The 19,584-nt window shown below is 38.2% G+C and overlaps 1 protein-coding gene across 1 annotated transcript in view; it reads left to right on the plus strand.

Annotated features, from left to right (window-relative positions):
- The window catches only part of UBR1 (ubiquitin protein ligase E3 component n-recognin 1), a 66,956-nt gene that overhangs the window by 43,750 nt on the left and 3,622 nt on the right, over positions 1 to 19,584 (plus strand). The window contains exons 31-44 of the mRNA XM_087722088.1: positions 1,036 to 1,129; positions 3,426 to 3,578; positions 4,251 to 4,348; positions 4,820 to 4,910; positions 6,238 to 6,386; positions 7,861 to 7,916; positions 9,668 to 9,764; positions 11,393 to 11,460; positions 12,153 to 12,309; positions 14,026 to 14,113; positions 16,094 to 16,227; positions 16,965 to 17,073; positions 18,997 to 19,053; positions 19,255 to 19,332. Of these exons, the coding sequence (XP_087578214.1) occupies positions 1,036 to 1,129; positions 3,426 to 3,578; positions 4,251 to 4,348; positions 4,820 to 4,910; positions 6,238 to 6,386; positions 7,861 to 7,916; positions 9,668 to 9,764; positions 11,393 to 11,460; positions 12,153 to 12,309; positions 14,026 to 14,113; positions 16,094 to 16,227; positions 16,965 to 17,073; positions 18,997 to 19,053; positions 19,255 to 19,332 (1,429 nt within the window). The remainder of the gene's footprint in view (positions 1 to 1,035; positions 1,130 to 3,425; positions 3,579 to 4,250; positions 4,349 to 4,819; positions 4,911 to 6,237; positions 6,387 to 7,860; positions 7,917 to 9,667; positions 9,765 to 11,392; positions 11,461 to 12,152; positions 12,310 to 14,025; positions 14,114 to 16,093; positions 16,228 to 16,964; positions 17,074 to 18,996; positions 19,054 to 19,254; positions 19,333 to 19,584) is intronic.

The raw sequence follows: 19,584 nt of genomic DNA on the forward strand, positions 1-19,584 counted from the left end.
CTGAGATGGTATTGACAGTGCCCGTAGATGACCTCTGGCAGGAGCAGGATGGGGCAGTGTGACCATACTCGCTCTTTTTGACCTCATAGCCACTTTCAGCCATCAACCATGGTATCCTTCTAGACTGGTTTCGGGAGTTGGGAGTAAGCAGCACTGTTTTGTGCTTATTCCCCTCCTTCCTCTGGGGTTGGATCCAGTCGGTTTTTATGGAGAGTGGGGAGATCCAGCCACAGAGATCCAGGAGAAATCTCAAGATTCAGCTCTGTCTCCTCTCCTATTTAACACCTACACAAGGCTTCTTGATGAGGTGATCCAACAATTTGGGGTAAGGTAGCATCAATATGCTGATGATACCTATATCTTGGTTGTCTTGTCTTCATACGGACAAGGTGCAGTTGTTTCGACCCATCCAGTTTGGTCTGGCAGGTTGGGCATATTATGGGTCCCATCAGCGAACTGGTTATTGTGCCTTCTCTGCTGTAGTCCCTATCCTCTGGAATATTTGCCATTCCGAGTTTAGGATGAGCCTAACCTTGTTTGCCTTTCATAAGGCCATGAAGACTTGGTTATGTGCCCAAGCCTGGACCCCCCAGGTATATTAAGGGTCCTATTTTATGGTTTTATTAACATCCATGGCAATAGCTCTACTATGTGATCATATATCATAGGAACAATTTACACATAGGGATATAGCATAAATGAACTTCATATAATTTGTTTTTCAGAATCTTTGTTTCCAAGGGATAGCTTTTCATCCTACCTTTTATTTTAAAAATCCTCAAAATACTAAAATTACAAAAGACTAGAGTTTTACTGACCAAATATTGACAAATATAAATTCACTGATCGATTGCATGTAATGCAAAATATCATTTGCTAGTCTTTTAATTTAATATAAATAATATGTTCTTTTTTATTCCCTAAAAAGATATTCTTTGCCAGAATTGGATGTGTGAGTTTATTAATGCATATTTTGCAAAACATCCCTTATTGCAAAAGGAAACTCTGTGTTTATTAATTTATTTCCCTCCACAGAAGACACTGATCCTCTTTTCATGGATCCGGACTTGTCATGTGGAACACATACCAGCACTTGTGGTCATGTGATGCATGCTGCTTGCTGGCAGAAGTGAGTTGATATATTCAGTAATTTTTATGATTTTATTGAAAACTTTAGTCAGTTTTCAGGCTACCTCTTTCCTAAGGTGCTTATGTATATGTTATACTGACTAAGTAGAAAGTAAAGAGACAGCACTAAAAAAGGGGAAATATTTGTAGCTCAGGGTTGAAATGTGAGGTCCTTGGTGGTCTCTGAGCTTGATTGTTTTCTTGCAGATGTTTCATTACCCAAACTGGGTAACATCATCAGTGCCAGTCATTTTATAGCCAAGGAATGTACTCAAAGAAATATAAGGCTAAATGCAGAGGAAAAATTGCTTCTTGATTTAGTTCCAAATTCTAGAGCAGTGAAGGCAAACCTTTTTTGGCTCTCGTGCCAAAAGCGGAAGGAGCGCAGGGGGGGGGGGGGGGATCGTGCACAGGCATGCCACGCCCATAATGCAGTGCGCGACCCCTAGTGCGCATGCGCAATTGACAGTCACTCCCCCCCCCCCATTTTTTGCATGCTTTTTTCACCCTACCCAGGCTCCAGAGCCTTTATCGGAGCCTGGGGAGGGTGAAAAGAGCCTCCCCTGCCCCCCCCCCCCCGGAGTCCATCGGAGGCTTCAGGAGCTTCCCTGAACCCTCCAGAGCGCAGAAAACCGGTCCTATGGGCAAACCAAAAATTCGGAAACAGCCTTTCAGCTTGCTCGTAGGGCCGGTTTAAGCCCTCCAGAGCCTTCAGGGGCCTTCTGGAGGCTTCCCTGAAGGCTCTGGAGGGCTTAAACCGGCCTTACAAGCAAACCGGAAATCCGTTACCGAACTTCGGGTTTGCCCGTAGGACAGGTTTTTTTGCACTCCAGAGGCTTCAGGGATGCTGTTTTCGCCTTCCCCAGGCTCCTATAAAGCCTCTGGAGCCTGGGGAGGGTGAAAAAAGTATGCAAAAAATGGGGGGGGGTTTGCCTGTCATGCATGCATGCACACTGGGGATTGTGCATTGCATTATGGGTGTGGCATGCCCGTGCACAACCACCCTGCACTCCCCCCGCTTTTAGCATGCGTTAGTGATGTGAACATCAATTCTTATTTTTTTCAAAACTGCTTATCTATTGCTTTTGTCTAGGTTGAGCTGTTGGCTGACAGCTTTTCCTAAATGTTAGTTTCTGCTCCATATACAGGTAAAACTCGAAAAATTAGAATGTTGTGCAAAAGTTCATTTATTTCAGTAATGCAATAAATACAATTAAAAGGAGTTCTCTGGCTAATCAAGCACAGTAATCCCACAGTCATTGAACCAGGTTTTGATGCTTTTGGCAGTGTGGGCAACTGGAAATTGAAGTCAGCATCCCCATAAATCTCGTCTGCAGAAGGAAGCATGAAGTGCTCCAAAATCTCCTGGTAGACGGCTGCGTTGATCCTGGTCTTAATGAAGCACAGTGGTCCAAAGTCCTGTTGCTCAATGGTCCAAAGTCCTCTTTTCTGATATGAGCAACTTTTGCATTTCATTTGGAAACCAAGGACCCAGAGTATGAAGGAAGAATGGAGAGGCCAATCAAGCACAGTAATCCCACGGTCATTGAACCAGTTTTTGGTGCTTTTGGCAAAAGTTGCTGTACTCCATAATCATCACAATTATGACAAATCACGGCTTGAACTATCTTGATTTGCATGTGATGAGTCTTATCTCATATATTAGTTTCACCTTTTAAGTTGCATTACTGAAATAAATGAACTTTTGCACGATATTCTAATTCTTCGAGTTTCACCTGTAAATGCAAATGAGTTCTGGTAGTCCTTGCTTATTGACTGTTAATTCATTTCCAGTTTAAAGGTAGGTTGCAAAGGGTGATTTTTATGATTGGTCTTTGAAGTTACAGGTATTGCATCTTTCTCATGGTCACATGATCACAATTCATGTTTTTGATAACTGGTGCACATTTATCATGGTTGCAGCATCCTGCAGTCACATGATTATCATTTCCAACCATTGCAACCAACTTCAAACAAACGAAGTCGATGGGGAAGCAAGCAGGAAGTTGCAAATCATGATCTCGTGACATATTTAATGATTGCAAGTTATTTGCTTTATGACTACAGTCGGAAATGACGTAGTAAATCAGGGACAATTATATGACATTTCACTTTATAATCACATCACTTAGTGGAGTACTGGTCACAATTGCAGTCAGTAGGCAAGGGCTGTATATACCGTAATGATTTATTGATGCAATAGTCAAATTGAATGGATACCAAATTTCAGAACTGGGTGTTTGCATGTGTGAGTTAGGTAGTTTATTCTGAGATGTCCATTTGCATATCAATTTCAGATACTTTGAAGCCATTCAACTGAATTCTCGACAACGTCATCATGTTGAACAGGTTTTTGATTTAGGGAATGGCGAGTACCTTTGCCCACTGTGCAAATCCCTGTGCAATACTGTTATACCAATTATTCCTTTGCAAGAAGAGAAGATAAACAGGTATGTGACTTTATTTCCTTTTTCCTATAATTTAAACTGCAGCTGTTTTTCTTACATTTATAGGGAAAATACATGATTCTTTCCTATGTTATACAGATAGTCCTCACCTTTTGACCACAATTGAGTTCAAAATTTATGTTGCTAAGCAAGATAGTTGTTAAATGAATTTTACCCCATTTTTGGGCCCAGTTGTTAAGTGAATTGTTGTAGTTGTTAAGTAAACCATGTGATTGTTAAGAGACTCTGGCTTCCCTCCTTGATTGTGCTTGTCAGAAGGCAGCTGGGAAGATCACAAATATGATCACATGACACACACTACAGTGCAGCTCTGATAAATACATGCCGGTTGCCAAGCATTTGAATTTTGATGACCTGACCCTGGAGATGTTGCAGTCATCATAAGCGTGAAAATTTGTCTTGTCACTTTTTTCAGTGCTATTGTAACTTCAAATGGTTGTAAGTCAAGGACTATCTGTATGAGCATTTTATTAACAAATTGTCCAGTGTAAGATCTTTCTCAGCTTTGTAGGAAATACCAATTTTTGAAAGCTAGAACAACCACTGCAAGATCAGTTCATATTTGAATAATCACCATTGTAACCCAATAGCTTTTTAAATGATGTTTTGTGTGTAAAACACGCACATTCCATGGCTCTCTTTTTGTATTGCCAGTGAGGATGCAGAAATGGTAGCTCAGCTTCTGTCTTTGTCCAAGTGGCTAGAGATTGTTATGGCTCGGATAGCTGGTTACAACAAGAAAAACAATAAAGGTTAGTGAACCTCATGGAGAATTTTAGAATTGAGAATAACACTTTTAAGATGCTGTTGAATGGGTTAAGATGTAATCCCATTTGTTTTCCAGTTACATAATTGCTTCCATTGATCTTTATTATTTCTCATAATCTTTTTTTTTCTGGCCGTATTTTACTGGTGCAGTCAATATTCTATTTCTTTTATGATTTATTGATTCCTTCTTAGTTTATTGTCTATATTAGTATATTGCATTAGGATGACTTTGTCATTATTTCTACATTTTAAGGTCACTAACGTTAAAATGAGAGAAATTACACAACTTTATGCATTCCATCAAGGCTATTTAATTTCTCATATGGCTAAATAGAAATGTTGACCAAATGATTAAACTGCATTTTTATAATAAAAGTAAGATTCTTTTATAGTAAAAGTATTTATTTCAGTTAGTTGAAATCAAAATGTAACAATCTTTTATTTGATTTTTGAAGAAACCAAAATTGCCCCATCTTTACTTAATAAAGAAATGGAAGATGCTTCATCTGAATTCCATTCTATACTTAGCTTTGGAGTTCAGCCATTGTAAGTATTGTGTTACACTTATAATGTATTTGTTACATGTATATTGTGAATCAATCTATCTATCTATCTATCTATCTATCTATCTATCTATCTATCTATCTATTTATCTATCTATCATAAATTAGCAACTTTACATATGCATGTTTCTTCTATATCCAAGAGATAAATTCAACTGAAATATTTCTTGTTCATGAAATATTTTGAAACTTTATACAGTTACTGAATAAAGGGTAACTATACTAGTTAGTTCATAAAAATGGACATTCCGTTAAAAGCTACAGTATACATAGCATATCTTATAAAATAATTATATCATACGGTGACAATATGCTTTCTATGTTACCTTTTTAATGTACTGTTATGTTTAAATGAAGTATTTTTATTGAAAATGTTATAATGAAGCCCATTTATACAGTTTATTTTTATTGTCTCTCGCTTTGTTGTTCAGACAAACAAAAAGAAAAACCATTAATTTGAATTCCAGCTAGTCACTAATGATTGCTTTAGGAATGTAACTTCAACTGGTTTAAGTTTAGTATTAAAATTTACTTTAATTGTGTAAAGAACAAAGAATGATACAGTCTAGTTCAGGGGTGTCAAACTCAAGGCCCATGGGCTGGATCCAGCCCAACGGGTGCTTAAATCTGGCATGTGGGGCCACTCTGGAAACAGCGAAGGACCAGCCCGCAGTGCCTCTGCCATCAAAACGGGTTCCCAATCTCTGTTTTTGGCTGGGATGGCCTCCTTCAACCCTCTGCCAGTGAAAACAAAGTTGGGGAGGACTCTCCCAAGCTCCATTTTCACTGGCAAAGGGTTGCAGAAGGCCATCCCAGCCAAAAATGGAGATTTTCTGCCATTTTTGCTGGCAGAAGACTCGGGCCACCACAGGTGCCCCTGACATGAGTGATGTCAAGCTGGCCATGCCTACCCAGGCCATGACTCCCCCACACCACCCCGGTCAAATACAACCCTGATGCGGCCCTCACTGAAATCAAGTTTGATATCCCTAGTCTAGTGTATCCAACAGGATAATTTCCAGCAATGAGGACTTCAATCCCCAGACTTTTGCTGCCCACATAGCCTTTGCTAAGTATTCTAATAATTGAAGTCCACAGAGCTGAAAGTTATCCATTTTGTTAAACTACAGTACTGTTTTCCATTGAGCAAACACATCTAACCTGAAGGACTAAAATTTCAAGCCTGATGCCAGGAATTATAGTTTTCAATGAAGTTTAGTATTGCATATTTCTGACATAATTAGGTATGTAACAATTTATCTTTTGAACATTATCATCACCAGTTCACAACTTCTGGATTCCTTTCACAGAATTGAATATTCAAACAGCATTAAAGAGATGGTGGTTCTCTTTGCCACAGCAATTTATAGAATTGGATTACAAGTTGCCCCTAATGAAGTTGATCCACGTATTCCTATGATGACTTGGAGCACTTGTGCTTTTACAATCCAGTGTTTAGGTAAGCCAAAAATTTGAATTTATGAGACCATTTGAAATAAAAAAAAATTATTTGTTTTTTAACCTAAAATAGTAAGCAACTATATTTTTGAAAATAAAGAAAAGCTATTTAAAGTAGTTAATAAAGCCTTGGTACAGAGAATGCTAAATGTATTTATTAAATTTATATGTCACTCATCTTGCTGTCTGCATAATGTGGAATTATGCTAGACAGAAGTTAGACCCCTACAGTCCCCATTAACATTCTCTGCTGCTAAAAGTGGATAGTGAATTTTTTTATTTTAATTTCAGAAAATACTACTTTTTATAAGGTTCTCCCCCCCCCCCAGTACTCATTTAACTGGTAATAATAGTACTATCCACCACAAAACCATTTTAGAAATTGTCATAGATGGGAAAATATTTGTTGCTCTAGACTTGGTACAAGGATTATGTTTAGGTATAACACAAGAAACATTTAAATGCCCATGGCTAATATCATGTTTAATAATATCCATCGGCTAAGCCTTGGTTTATTAAATAATTCTACTTTGTACTTCAATTTCTAATAGTATTCTAGTATTCAATTTCTAGTATTGAAAAACGAAAGGAGACTATTCTGTGCACTAGTGCATTACTAATCAGATGTAACACATCTATACCTGTGCAAATCCAATAAGCTGAAACAGAACTGCTAATTTAGACTAAGTCTAACTATAATGAAGCTTGTTTCTGATAAGGCTCCTAGAAATAAATTCTGTACAATTTAATACAATTATAATTTGTTATTGATATGGCAGATTTCAAGTGAAAAGAATGAACAAATAAAATGAGATTTGAACAAATGAATTGATACATCACTCTTAGATGTTGTGCTACATCAGGGGTTGGCAAACTTAAACACTCAAAGAGCCATTTGGACCCGTTTCCCACAGAAAAGAAAACACCGGGAGCCACAAAGGTCCTAACCGGAAGCCCCCTGTTCAATTCTGGAGCTGACCAGAAGTTCAGTTCCCCCACCATAGAGTCTCCTCCAAGCGTGGCGTACTTTTTCCTCTACCTGTCATAACCGAAGGCCCTATCAATTGTGGAGACAACTGGAAAACCCTCCCCTTGCCATAGAGTCTTCTCCTGGCTCACTGTGCTTCTCTTCCCCCCCCCCCCCCCGAAGCTCCTCTCAAAATTGTGGCACCAACCAGTGACGAAGCCGCAGCATAGGGAGGAAAGAGCCACATGCGGCTCCAGAGCCTCAGTTTGCTGACCCCTGTGCTACACCAACTCTGACATGAAAGCATGCCAGATATAAAAATAAACTGTCACAGCGAAAACAAGGTTTTTGATACCTATCGAATTGCATTAAAACCAAAATCTTATCCTATCGCATTGAAAGTAGCAATTCATAGAGATTATTGGAAGTGAGCTGTAAAGATCTGGCAATTTTTGACCACTATTAAAGTATACCTTATTCACTTTACATTTTCTTCTTGCTTTTAAAGAAAATCTTCTAGAAGATGAGGGCAAGGCTTTATTTGGCTCTCTACAAAGTAGACAGGTATGAATGACTAGTAATAAATGTGTTTTTATCCATTGCCAAGGTAAAGGCTTATGAGTACTGATCCAGATAAAATTGTGATTTTTTTCTTGAGTTATTATTTTCTATTCCTAGTTATTATCTCTTCTTGTAAGACACTTCCAAATAATAGGTATACTTAAACAGATACTGGATTGTGCTAAAGATGCTGTAGTTGCATTCTGCACTTTTGTTTTTTATGAAGAAGGACCTCAAGCTAAATATCGTGTTTCCCCAAAAATAAGACCCGGTCTTACAAATTTTTGGTCGCCAAAATAAGCACTAGGGTTTATTTTGGGGGTAGGACTTATTTTTTGAGGTCACAATGGAGCAGGAGGCGAGATGGGGGGGTTGAGGACAAAGCAAGAAGGGGGATGGAGGACGAAGCAAGAAGAAGGGTAGTGGAGGAAGAAGCAAGGTTGGAGTGCTAAGCTGCTCCACGTGCCCTGCAACAGCTTGCCAGAAGGCCCCGCAGCCAGGCCATCAACATGTCGATAACTGCCAGGCCTTGTGGCGGCGGCTTCAGAAGCCCTGTGCAGATCACCGGCCTGCTTCTTCTCCTTACATGCTGCTGCAATGAAGCAGGAGGCTGAGCATTGCTCTGATGCCGCAGCCACTAAGTGAGGCAGTGGGATGGTAGAGGATGAAGCTAGGCAGGGGAATGGAGGACAAAGCCCCAATAGTATCCTTGGCCATCCAGCCTGCAGAATCTTGATGTTGATGGAGTAAGGCAACATTAGCTGGAACAGCCCCTTCCCTGTCTCACACGGCGGCAACCAGTGGGGCGCCTCCTGCCACCACTCCTGTTCCACCATCTGTTGTCTGGAGCCCTTGGGGAGTTTGCCTTGCCACCTGCTTTCCAACTCCCACCATGCTCCCCTCTCTTCCCAAAAGCATCTCTTCACTAACCTGCTTTCCAGCTATATTCTCCGCCGACACATGCAGAGCAACAAAAAAGACTATGGGACTTCAAAAAAAAAAAAGTTCAATCAGACCTTCCAACACTGCGGGATCTTTTTTCCCCCCTGAGAAGTTGGAAGATCTGATTGATCTTTTTTTTTTTAGTCCCACAAACTTCTTTTGTTGCCCTGCACGCAGCGGAGCTGGAAAGCAGATTAGTGAAGGGTGCTTTGGGGAAGCAAGGGGAGCTGGGCCGGAGCTGGAAAGCAGGTGGCAAGGTAAACAAGGAGAAGCTTCGTCTTCCACGCCTTGTTTCATTCTCCAGCGCCTCCACCCCCTCACTTCATGGCCACAGTAGCCCTCTCCCCCCGCCTTGTGTCAGCAGCAACCAGACAGAATGGGCAGGCGGCTAGATGCACAGGCTCTTAAGTAGGGCTTACTTTAGGAATAGGGCTTATATTTGGTGCAGTTATGGAAATTGGGATAGCGCTTATTTTGGGGAGAGGTCCTATTTTTGAGGAAACACAGTAGCTGACCATAACCTAGTTGGATTTCACTGTATGTTCACTATTTGCTAAACATATGTTCAAGGGCTAGATATTTTTAAGCAGTTTTTTCAGATTGTACATTGAATGTTTATTTTCTCAATTCATAATATATAAATTCTTAGCAAGGGGAAGTAAATCTTTCTCTACATGTGTATTTCCCCCCGTGTTTGCTATTTAGGTATATACTGACCTAATTCTTCAAGCACTGAAGATAAGATTCTTTAAGAAAAAGAATAAGAGAACAGTTTCATTAAAACTTCTGTCTGTTTCTTCTTGCACTTCTAGCACAGTGGCCTTAAAGCACTGGTACAATTTGCAGCTGTTCAGAGGACTACAGTGCCCCAACATGTGATCCAACAACATCTTGTACGTCTCCTAGGAGGTAATGCGTTTTTCATCACAAGATTTGGAATATATTTCAAATCTTCTTCCAAATGTTTCTTTCCTAATGCAGTTGTGCATTTTGATAAGACTCTAAACACTCCGTTAGATCAAAATACATACACTTGTAGATTTTATCAACAGTCATCAATAACATCATGATAATATCAAAATTACAATTATGTAAATCGTGTCATTTTGTGATGATATAATATATATATAAATATTTGCCTGTTGACCCGTTCCTTCATAAAGATACCTATGTGAGGGATAATTGGCTAAATATCTAAGCAAGAACAACCTCACTTTGAGATTAAATGTTAAAGAAAGAGTTTATTGGAGGCTTTTGTTTTGTTGAAGTTTTTCTGGAGCAGCAGGTGTTGGTGGGAAGCTAGAAAGGGAATATAGGTGGTTCTCAACTTATGGCCACAATTAAGCCCAAACCTTCTATTCCTGAGCAAGACATTTGTTAAGTGAATTTTGCCCCATTTTACAATCTTTCATGCCACAGTTATTAAGTGAATCGCTGCAATTGTTAAGTTAGTGACACGGTTGTTAAGTGAATCTAGCTTCCCCATTGACTTGGCTTGTCAGAATGTAGCAAAAGGTGATCACATAACACTGCAACTGTTATAAATATCAGTCAGTGGTAAAGGTCTGAAGTTTGACCATGTGATCATTGGGATGTTGCAATGGTCGAAAGTGTGAAAAACAGTCATAAGTCACTTTTTTCAATGCCGTTATTACTAAATGACGTAAGTCGAGAACTGCCTGTAAAAGCAGTGCAGATTTGCAGCTGTAATTTTCTAGGGTTCAAGACAGGAAAGTATGACAACAAACGTCTAAGTGTAGTGCATTTATTTGATTATGAATTTGTTTTGTTTGTGCTCAAACCATAGCAATTTTCTGCAGGTTCACTTTTTTAGGCTTAAACTCATTCTTAGACAAATCTGTTCCACTTCTCTTTTGAAGTTTAGTCCAACCTTTTCTTTAAATGCACCTCTGTGTTTTTCCTTGCTGCCGTGTGCCTTAATAAACTCTTTAAGTACTATTTTAAACAGACAGGTTGTTGCCTCGAGGAGCTTATAATTTGGTAACATTGAAAGGCCCAGAGTGCTCCAGATTGATTACCGGATACAGTAGAGGGCTCAAAATGACCGTGTGTTTCTTTGTTAACAGAAAGGGGAAGGCATTTTATTTTGCATTGATCCTCTAGCTATCTTGGAGGGAAGAAGGAAGATAGTGGCAGCAAATACTAGATAAAGGCACTAACTGCTTTATCATGCCAGGTTGTGCTTCTTGAGTTTTTGGAATACATTATCATTTGTCTAGAGGAGTTTAGCTATCTAAGGGAAAGGATATATACTCATGACAATAATGTTAACAATGTATTGCGTAGTGGTGCAGGCTACTTCTGCTGACTGCTGATTGCCAGCAGTTTGGCAGTTCAAGTCAAGGTTGACTCATCCTTCCATCCTTCCATGATGGGTAAAATGAGGACCCAGATTGTTGGGGGCAATATGCTGACTCAGGTCTGTAAAAGCACTGTGAAGCGGTATATAAGTCTAAGTGTTATTGCTATTTCAGTTTACTGTACCATTTTCTGAAATGTTTGTTTTGCTTTTGTAGTTCTTTTGCCCAATTTAAAAGTGGAAGGCACACCATCTCTTTTAGAAGTAGACCTCTTCCATGTTTTGGTAAGTGTATTGATGGCTTCTTCTAATATTAATGTTCCTTATTTTTCAGGGGTGGGTTTCTCGCCCCGTTCCAACCGGTTCGGTTGGAACGAGGCCAGCGGCGTCCTTGCGCATGCGCACCGCACGCGTGTGCATGCGCATGCCGCGCGCATGCGTACTAGCGTCTGTGCGATGCTCCAGCTGCTCCTGGAGGATCGTGCAGGCGCTGTATGCGTCCTGCGCATGCGTGGAAGCGCAGAATTCGGCAAAACCGGGTAAGGCGCGGGCGCGGGGGGGGGGCTTCGCCGTTCCCAGAAGTTACTTACTTCGGGGTTCGGCGACCAACCGGATCGCGGGGACCGCCGCGAACCGGTTGAAACCCACCCCTGTTATTTTTTGAAACTTACCATGTAGATCCAATACAGGTTGTTTTTTTCCTCCTCTAGAATCATATCTGTAACTGTTCTTTTATGTAGTTGTTCAAAATAATACATTGAGATGACATTTGTTTTTATTTGGATTTGATTTCAGATCATTTCTATATCCATCTTAACATTAATTAATTTTAAAATGTGGTATCAGATCTAATGGTTTTGATTGGATGTGATTTATAGAACTTTTATTTTTAAAGCATATTTCATATGTTGCATGCATAGCTATTTTAAACATCTATTATGAAAGCCGAGTTAACCAGTTTCTTATTTCCTTTGTAGGTTGGATCTGTGTTGTCATTTCCATCTTTGTATTGGGAGGATAATGTAGGCTTGCAACCTTCAGCTATTAGCTCAGCTTGCAATCAACTCTACCTCTTCCATTTGTTTACTATGGCACACATAACCCAAATTATTCTTACTACAACAGCAGATGAAGGTATATTTGGTTTTAATGGTTTTTATATAATAGGTTAAATCACTTTGAGATTCTTCTGCCAAAGTTTTTTTTTCCTTTCCATTTATATGTATAATAGTACTGTGTGTATTCCTGCCTACCTTCCCTAACTTAACAGTACAAGAAAATAAATAGAGCCCAGAAATCCATTGATCAAATCCACTTCTCTCATAGTCCTGGCATTAGTGGCTGTAGACTTAGGCCTGAGAAATATAGATTCATGCTCTGCCAACAGTTGTGAACAGAAGAGAGCATTCTGGTGAGGATAATATCATTGCACAATATTTTTTAGTTTTTGATTTTCAGGTATATTTCCTGGTCAACCCATCTGTACATTTGTTCCTTTTTCTCATGTTTGTTTCCCCACCCCAGTTACGAATGTACCAATGGCTGCGCCAGGCTTAATTTAGTATATTGATATTAATCAATAAAATATGAAATAGTATAGGATGTGGGTACTTAAAGAGACTTTCCCCACTATCTGATAAATAGGCTTCCAGAATCAGTTGATCTCAGTAGACTCTGATCAGTTCTACAAGCTTTGATGCAGGTCTTATTTGCAGGTACTGTATTTTCTTTGTGTATTTGCATATTGTTTTCAGTATTACTGATTCAGAATACTTTTAAAAGAAAAAAATGATATATGATTTAAATGAATAAATAATTATAGTAGATCAGTAAGGATGTTAACGTTTTGTATTCAGTAAAAGATTGATATTGTAGCTAAAAGAATACTCATGCTCTATCATTTATTTAACAACTTTAAAGTTACACACTATATATACTGATCTATTTGCTTAACTTCCTTGTTTATTGCAAACAGAATTTACTTAAATGTTAGTAATTTAATAATGAATATATAAGTATATATGTAGGGTTAATTTTTTGATTGGCACAAAACAAATATGTTTCTCTGTAGGTATTTTCCAGTGATTTTCCTTTTTTCTTTTTGCATATTATTTTGGAAAGAGGTGAATTTTTTTTACTATATGTTTGTCTTTCATGGGCTGGAAGGTAGGAATTAATTGGCATTTAGCAGTGTTACGGTGTTTAACCTGACCTGGATTGTATGTATCCAGATGGAATGTATATGATTGCCACCGCCATTTTAATTTGGTTTTCAATTGGGATGCAGTATTGAATTTACTTTGGTTTCTTTATGGAGCAGTATAGTTCTGCTAGTTGGACTTCTTGGTACTTTTCAGTACATTTGGGCAAAATATTCTTTGGGACTTGGGTGGCCCTCCTTTGTAGTTGTTCAGGTCTTGGTAAACCAAGAGTTGTCCTTGGGATTGTGCTATTCAGTAACTAAGCCACTGATCTATGATAACCTGCTGGATTTCGTCATGTTTCCATGGCTGTACCTATGCAAAATCAATGGAAGATTCATACAGAACTTAGAGTGGGATGCCATTGATGTGCTGGTAGCTTTCAGCTCTGATTCCCCTTGCCATTCAATTCATATTTTCAAAATGCAAAAACTGATGAGCTGGATGAGAAAGAAAATGTGCAATTAAATCCAGGCAAGATGGAAATATTATTAGACAGTTCCCAGCTGGGGTGCTGTGCTGTCTATTTTTATCTTTCGCTGGGTTCAAAGGTGATATTGGTACTATTATGATGATTCACCAGATACAAACATTCATAAATAAATCAGATTTGACAGTAGTTATTAATTGCCAATAATGATCTTTTCAGATTGTTCCTCTGCTCAGATACTGAATGATAGTGAAGAAACGCGTGCTGCTGAAGCTTTTTACAAAGAAATATGCAGATACACAAATCGGTAAGATAAACACGTTGTGTTGCATTGGTGTCCCACATTCTTCAAAAGAATGGGGGAAAGATTTCTTCAATTCAGAGATTCACAATCAGTAACTTGCTTATGACATTTACTAATATGTTGTACAAACATATCAGTGAATAAATCTCATGAGAAAAGGGGATTAGGGCAGTAAAAAATAAAAATTTAGCTAGAAAATGTTATGTTCCTCCCTCCCTCCCCAAGCTCCCTTTTATGTTGATGGTATTTATAATTCTTTTTCGATACACATATTTAATTTTTCTCCTCCTTTTTAGTTGAAAAAAAAGTATACATATATAGTCATTGTGCTTTAACCCCCCCCCCCCCCACACACCTAATTTTGGTTGAGCTGTAGACCTGGTTCCAATTCCCAGCTATTTTCATCATTATCTTTATATAGTTGTATATCCTTACATGCCCCCAATTTGTGATTCTGTCTTTTTATCACAATAGTTTCCCATTGTAGGTATATTTCATGTTCCCTCCATTTTTCTATACCTTGGATTAGATTACCCTTAATTGTCTCTAGATGGCAATCTTCGCTGTTCAATGTTCCTTACACTTCCTTTAATGTATTATATAAAATAACAAGTGATTAACATCTCACTTTGTTCATCATCTTAAAAGTTCTATGTACGTCCATGTTTCATAGATTTTGACCCATGCTTAGTTGTTCTTCTATTGTCATATTCACTCAATTCGCAACTCAATTCAATTATCATGTAAAATAGGTAAATCCCAAACCTCTGCTTTACAAGCTCCCCATATGTTTCATATTTATCCATATTCCATATATTTTAACTTTTATTTAGTTATCTTTCCATTATCTTGTTCAACCAGTTAGCAACTCCATTTTATTAGGAATAAAGCCCTTATCTTAACTTTATATTTTCCCATATAGTAGTTTCTAATTATATGGTTTTTTCCTGGTAAGTCTTTTGTCCCACTCCTGTTTTCTCCCTTTCCTTTATTTTGACAGATCCACTCCCTTCAAATTTCCCCAGGTGACCAAAAGAAGAATTTATGTTCCTCTTTGTTGGGCCATAACCACCTGCTTCAATTTTCCTTATGCCGTCAGCTTTGTTTTCCCTTTTGTTGGGACATCTCCCCATTTCACAATTTTCCCTACACCATTGCCGGGAACAAAGGAGTTTTTTGTCTGCTTTTTATTTCCCTCCGCTTCTACTCCTTCAATGTCTCCCCCCACCTTCTTCTCTGAGTTCTTCTATAGCTATCTGCTTCTCTGGATTTAAAATTCTAATAAAGCTTGATTTTACTGATTTATGTATATTTTTAAATTTTTCACATAGGTCTTCAAATTCCCAGTTTTCCATGATGTCCACTTCCAAAGTTACAGTTAATTATACAGTTATGCAGTTCTTATTTCAGAGTTATGTTCCACCTTAAGTCTATCTGCTGTGTGGCTTTGAGCTCCTGGTGTCACAGTGGATTTAGGCTTTAACCAATTTCGTTGTATTTAAATACAATGACAATAAAGATTATACTTTATCTCTCTCTGAGAAGGTTTATCTAAACAATTTAACAAAATAAATAACATGACTTTTGACAGAGCCACACAGAGGAGAAAAGGTGATAAACAGTAAAAGGAAAGCAGAGCATAAAAATGCCTTTATAACAATCTGCTTAGCAGCCCTTTTAATAACAGTAACTGGTTGTATATTATTTGAATATAACTGGGTACTTCAAGAGTGAGATTATTTTTGCCACTTTTCCATAAATGTTATCAAATATATATTTCTTGATGCCAAAAAAAGGTTTTTATTTTGGAGCATAGCAGATGAAGGAATACTTTTTTTTAAAAAACAGCATCAACAGCTTTGGTGAGAGGTTTTTTATAATACATATTTTTCCACTATGCCCTGGTCATTTATTTTTAATCGGTTAGGATTTTAATCCAATTTCAAAATTTTGAAAACACTAATTGTATTTGAATTGTTACAGTTGTTACAGCTTGCAAGTTCCAGGTTGGTATTTGTGGGATTGCATAAAGAAAGGCATCACCCCCTATCTCCGGTGCGCTGCTTTATTCTTCCATTATCTGCTGGCAGTACCTCCACCTGAAGAACTTTCATCCGGTAAGTACCTGAGTAGGCTACCTCCTTAACTTTGAGGTGTTCAAATTGAGTTCAAATTGTTCAGGAAACAAAATGTGCTATTAAATGTGGGTAAAATTTATAATATCAATTCACATCCATCACATTTTCAATTTCAAGCAGTACTTGCCATTGAAAACCCTCTTCTTAAAATATTGCTCTTTGCTGTTTTCTGGTAACTGCAATTATCAGGAATATAAAAAGGGGGCAGCGTAATGCTTATTATTAAAGTTCCCACCCCACCCCCCAAAAAAGACACATTAAATTATAGAAGCTCAATGCTCTGTGCATTGGGGCTCTTTCTGACTGGAGAGCAAATAGTCCTAATTTCTTGCTAACTCTTCAGTGTCAGTTTGCCATCTGAGAGGTAGAATTTCACATCCTTTACAGAAATGATCAGCATGGCAATTGGTTGTTATATAAGAAGCCTCTTGTTTTTCCCCAGTGTAAGAAAGCTGTTACAGCTTGAATTATTAAGGTTACAGTCACCAAGAAAATAAACCAGCAGCTCTGCTCATCTGTAAGAACCAGAATCTTCATGAATTCCTTATGTGCAGACTATTGTCTCATTCTGGTTATTTACAGTATTTTTCATACTGATTCAATTGATGGACTGTGTAGACTGCAGTTTTTGAATAGAGAAAGCTTTTATCCTAGGTGGTGCGATTAATATCTAATTATTATATTGTATCTAATATCTAAAATTATTCTTTTAACAGTTTCAGAGGAAGATCAGTTCAAGGCACTTTGTGATTATCTGTCTCTACCTACAAATCTCTTCATGCTTTTCCAAGAGTATTGGACTATTGTGGAGCCCTTACTTCAAAGGTATTCTTTATTGATAAAAAAACAACAGCTAATATGCTATAGCCAAACAAATGAACTGTATTATTAATTGATACACAACATACTAAGATAATATATGGGTTCTCACAGTCCAGTGAACCACATACTACTCATTCTCATTTTGTATATGTGTTAGGAAGCAGACTGCCAATAGAGAACAACCATGACCTAAATATAAGTAGATTAAAAAGTTTAGTATTCATTTACCTTATTTTTTGGACTATAAGGCACACATACAGCCCAAAAGTGGGTGGAAATGTTTGTGCATCTCATAGAGTGAATGTTGCCGAAGCCTCATCCACCTGCTGGCCCCCGCCCTTTGGCCTCTACCTCCCAGAAATTTCTGGGAGGCAGAGGCCAGAAATTTGGGGTTTTCCTCTCCAAAAGCTAGGTGTGTCTTGTAGTCCAGAGCACCTTATAGTGTGAAAAGTATGGTAATCATATTTAATAATAATAAAATATAAAACAATTCTAAGTAATTTTATACATAATAATTGCTTATCTGTGATTTTGATTTGAGGAAGCTAAGCTCTCCTTTATCTTAAACCTTAGGAAAGCACTTTCAGGTTGCTCTTGGGATCCTCTTTGAGAAAATTAGTCAGACTGATGCATTTGTTTAGAAAAATCAAAAGTTAGCATGTATAAAAGTGCAAAATGATGAATAGGAAGAGCCAATCCTCAGACTTGCGGTAAGCATAGGAGTTTCTCTAGGAGGCAGGAATGAAAACAGCTTGAATTAATTCCAAAGTGAGATTTGCAGACGTAAGAACAAAAAGATTAAAGGGATGGCTCATGGGAAAGCTGATTTTAAGAACTAATAATGGAAAGGCATGACCTGCTGTGTGCTTGGCCACTGTTCTCTACTCTCAGAGTTCCTCAGCATCTTGACAGCCGTGCACTTACCTGTTCAAATATAAGTGCTTGAAATGTGTTTATTAGTTAGTTATTAGTTGCGTTTATTTATAGGCCGCCCTTTTCCCTGAGGGGACTCAGGGCGGCTAACAACTTATATGGGAGGGGAAGACATACAATAACATAAAAACACAGTATATAATTAAAATCAAGCAACATTCATTTAACATTTGGGTGGGGGCAAATTATGGTCTTTACCCCCAGGCCTGGCGGGATAGCCAGATCTTGAGGGCTGTGCGGAAGGTCTGAAGGGTGGTGAGGGTACGAATCTCCACGGGGAGATCGTTCCAGAGGGTCGGAGCTGCTACAGAAAAGGCTCTCCTCCGCGTAGTTGCCAGCCGGCACTGGTGTTTGTCAGGGTAAGATTCTCATGCAGATATCTAGAGATTCAGCAGCGTGACATCACTGTTAAAAAGGCAAATGGACTTTTGGCTATGTCAGTAGAAAGAAGTAATTCCATTCTATATTGAATGGTTTGATTCTGAGCAAGATATTTTTAAAGAGATTCTGAAAAATTGTGGCAAATACAAAAAAAGCAGTGAGGTTGATCAGAGAGAAGATGCTTAAGAGAAAAGCGTGAGAGCAGTGGATAGGTTTACCTTGAGAAAAGTTACTGAGAGACATGATAGCAATTTCAACTATTCTAATGAGTGTCACACTGAATAAGACTAAAACCTTTCCCTTGCTGCCTCAAAGTGCAGTCCACAGAATAATTTTGTTATGTGAAATAAGACATATTCCAGCTGAATGTTAGGAAAAGCTGTTTAATTGGATAGAGCAATTCAACATTGAACCAGTGATCAAGAGACATTCTATATTCCCCTTTGCTCAATTTGTTCAACAGCTGGTCAACCATCTTTTGAGATGGTTTAATAGAGTCCCACCTGAATAGGAAACTATACTCAGGGGCCTAAACATTTCTTCCATTTAGGATTATATGACTTTCTCCTTGTTTTTGCCACTGACAAGACTGATAGAAAGTTTTTCAAACAGGTGGTGCACTGATCCTGCTGTGCTTTGCTTCTTGGAGGGAAAAAGTATTGCAATAAGGTAAAATTAATTTTTCTGGCTCTACTTTTACACAGTGTTTCTCAATCTTGGCAGTTTGAAGATCTGTGGATTTTATATTGGGTGGGGAATTCTGGGAGTTGAAGTCCACACCTTCAAGTTGTAAAGGTTGAAAAATACTGCTCTAGCAGGTGACGCCATTGAATCCTAGCATACAGTAATTCTTTTTGTTTGAACAACTAGATATCCAAGGGAAAGAAATAAATTGATAGCGCTTCCAGAAGACTACAGCTGCCTTTTGAACCAAGGATCTCAATTTAGGTGAGAAATCTGCTGATTAGAAACACTTATTATTTCATTGAACTGAATTAAGGATAAATAAAAAATCAATCTCAATCCATTATTTTTCTCTTTGCTGTCCATTTAAAGAAACAAATCAACATATGATAGCTAAATTTTCAATACAGTTTCAGATTGAATCATCAGATTCTAATTGACAGTTCCAGATTTCTTTGTGAACACACTAACATTTGAATATTAAAACCAACAGTGATTTCATATTTCTGAAACTGT

This window comes from Thamnophis sirtalis, unplaced genomic scaffold (genome assembly GCF_051295495.1).
Source record: "Thamnophis sirtalis isolate CommonGarterSnake01/CBP01778 unplaced genomic scaffold, rThaSir2_p1.2 scaffold_1, whole genome shotgun sequence".
NCBI classification, from domain to species: Eukaryota; Metazoa; Chordata; class Lepidosauria; order Squamata; family Natricidae; genus Thamnophis; species Thamnophis sirtalis.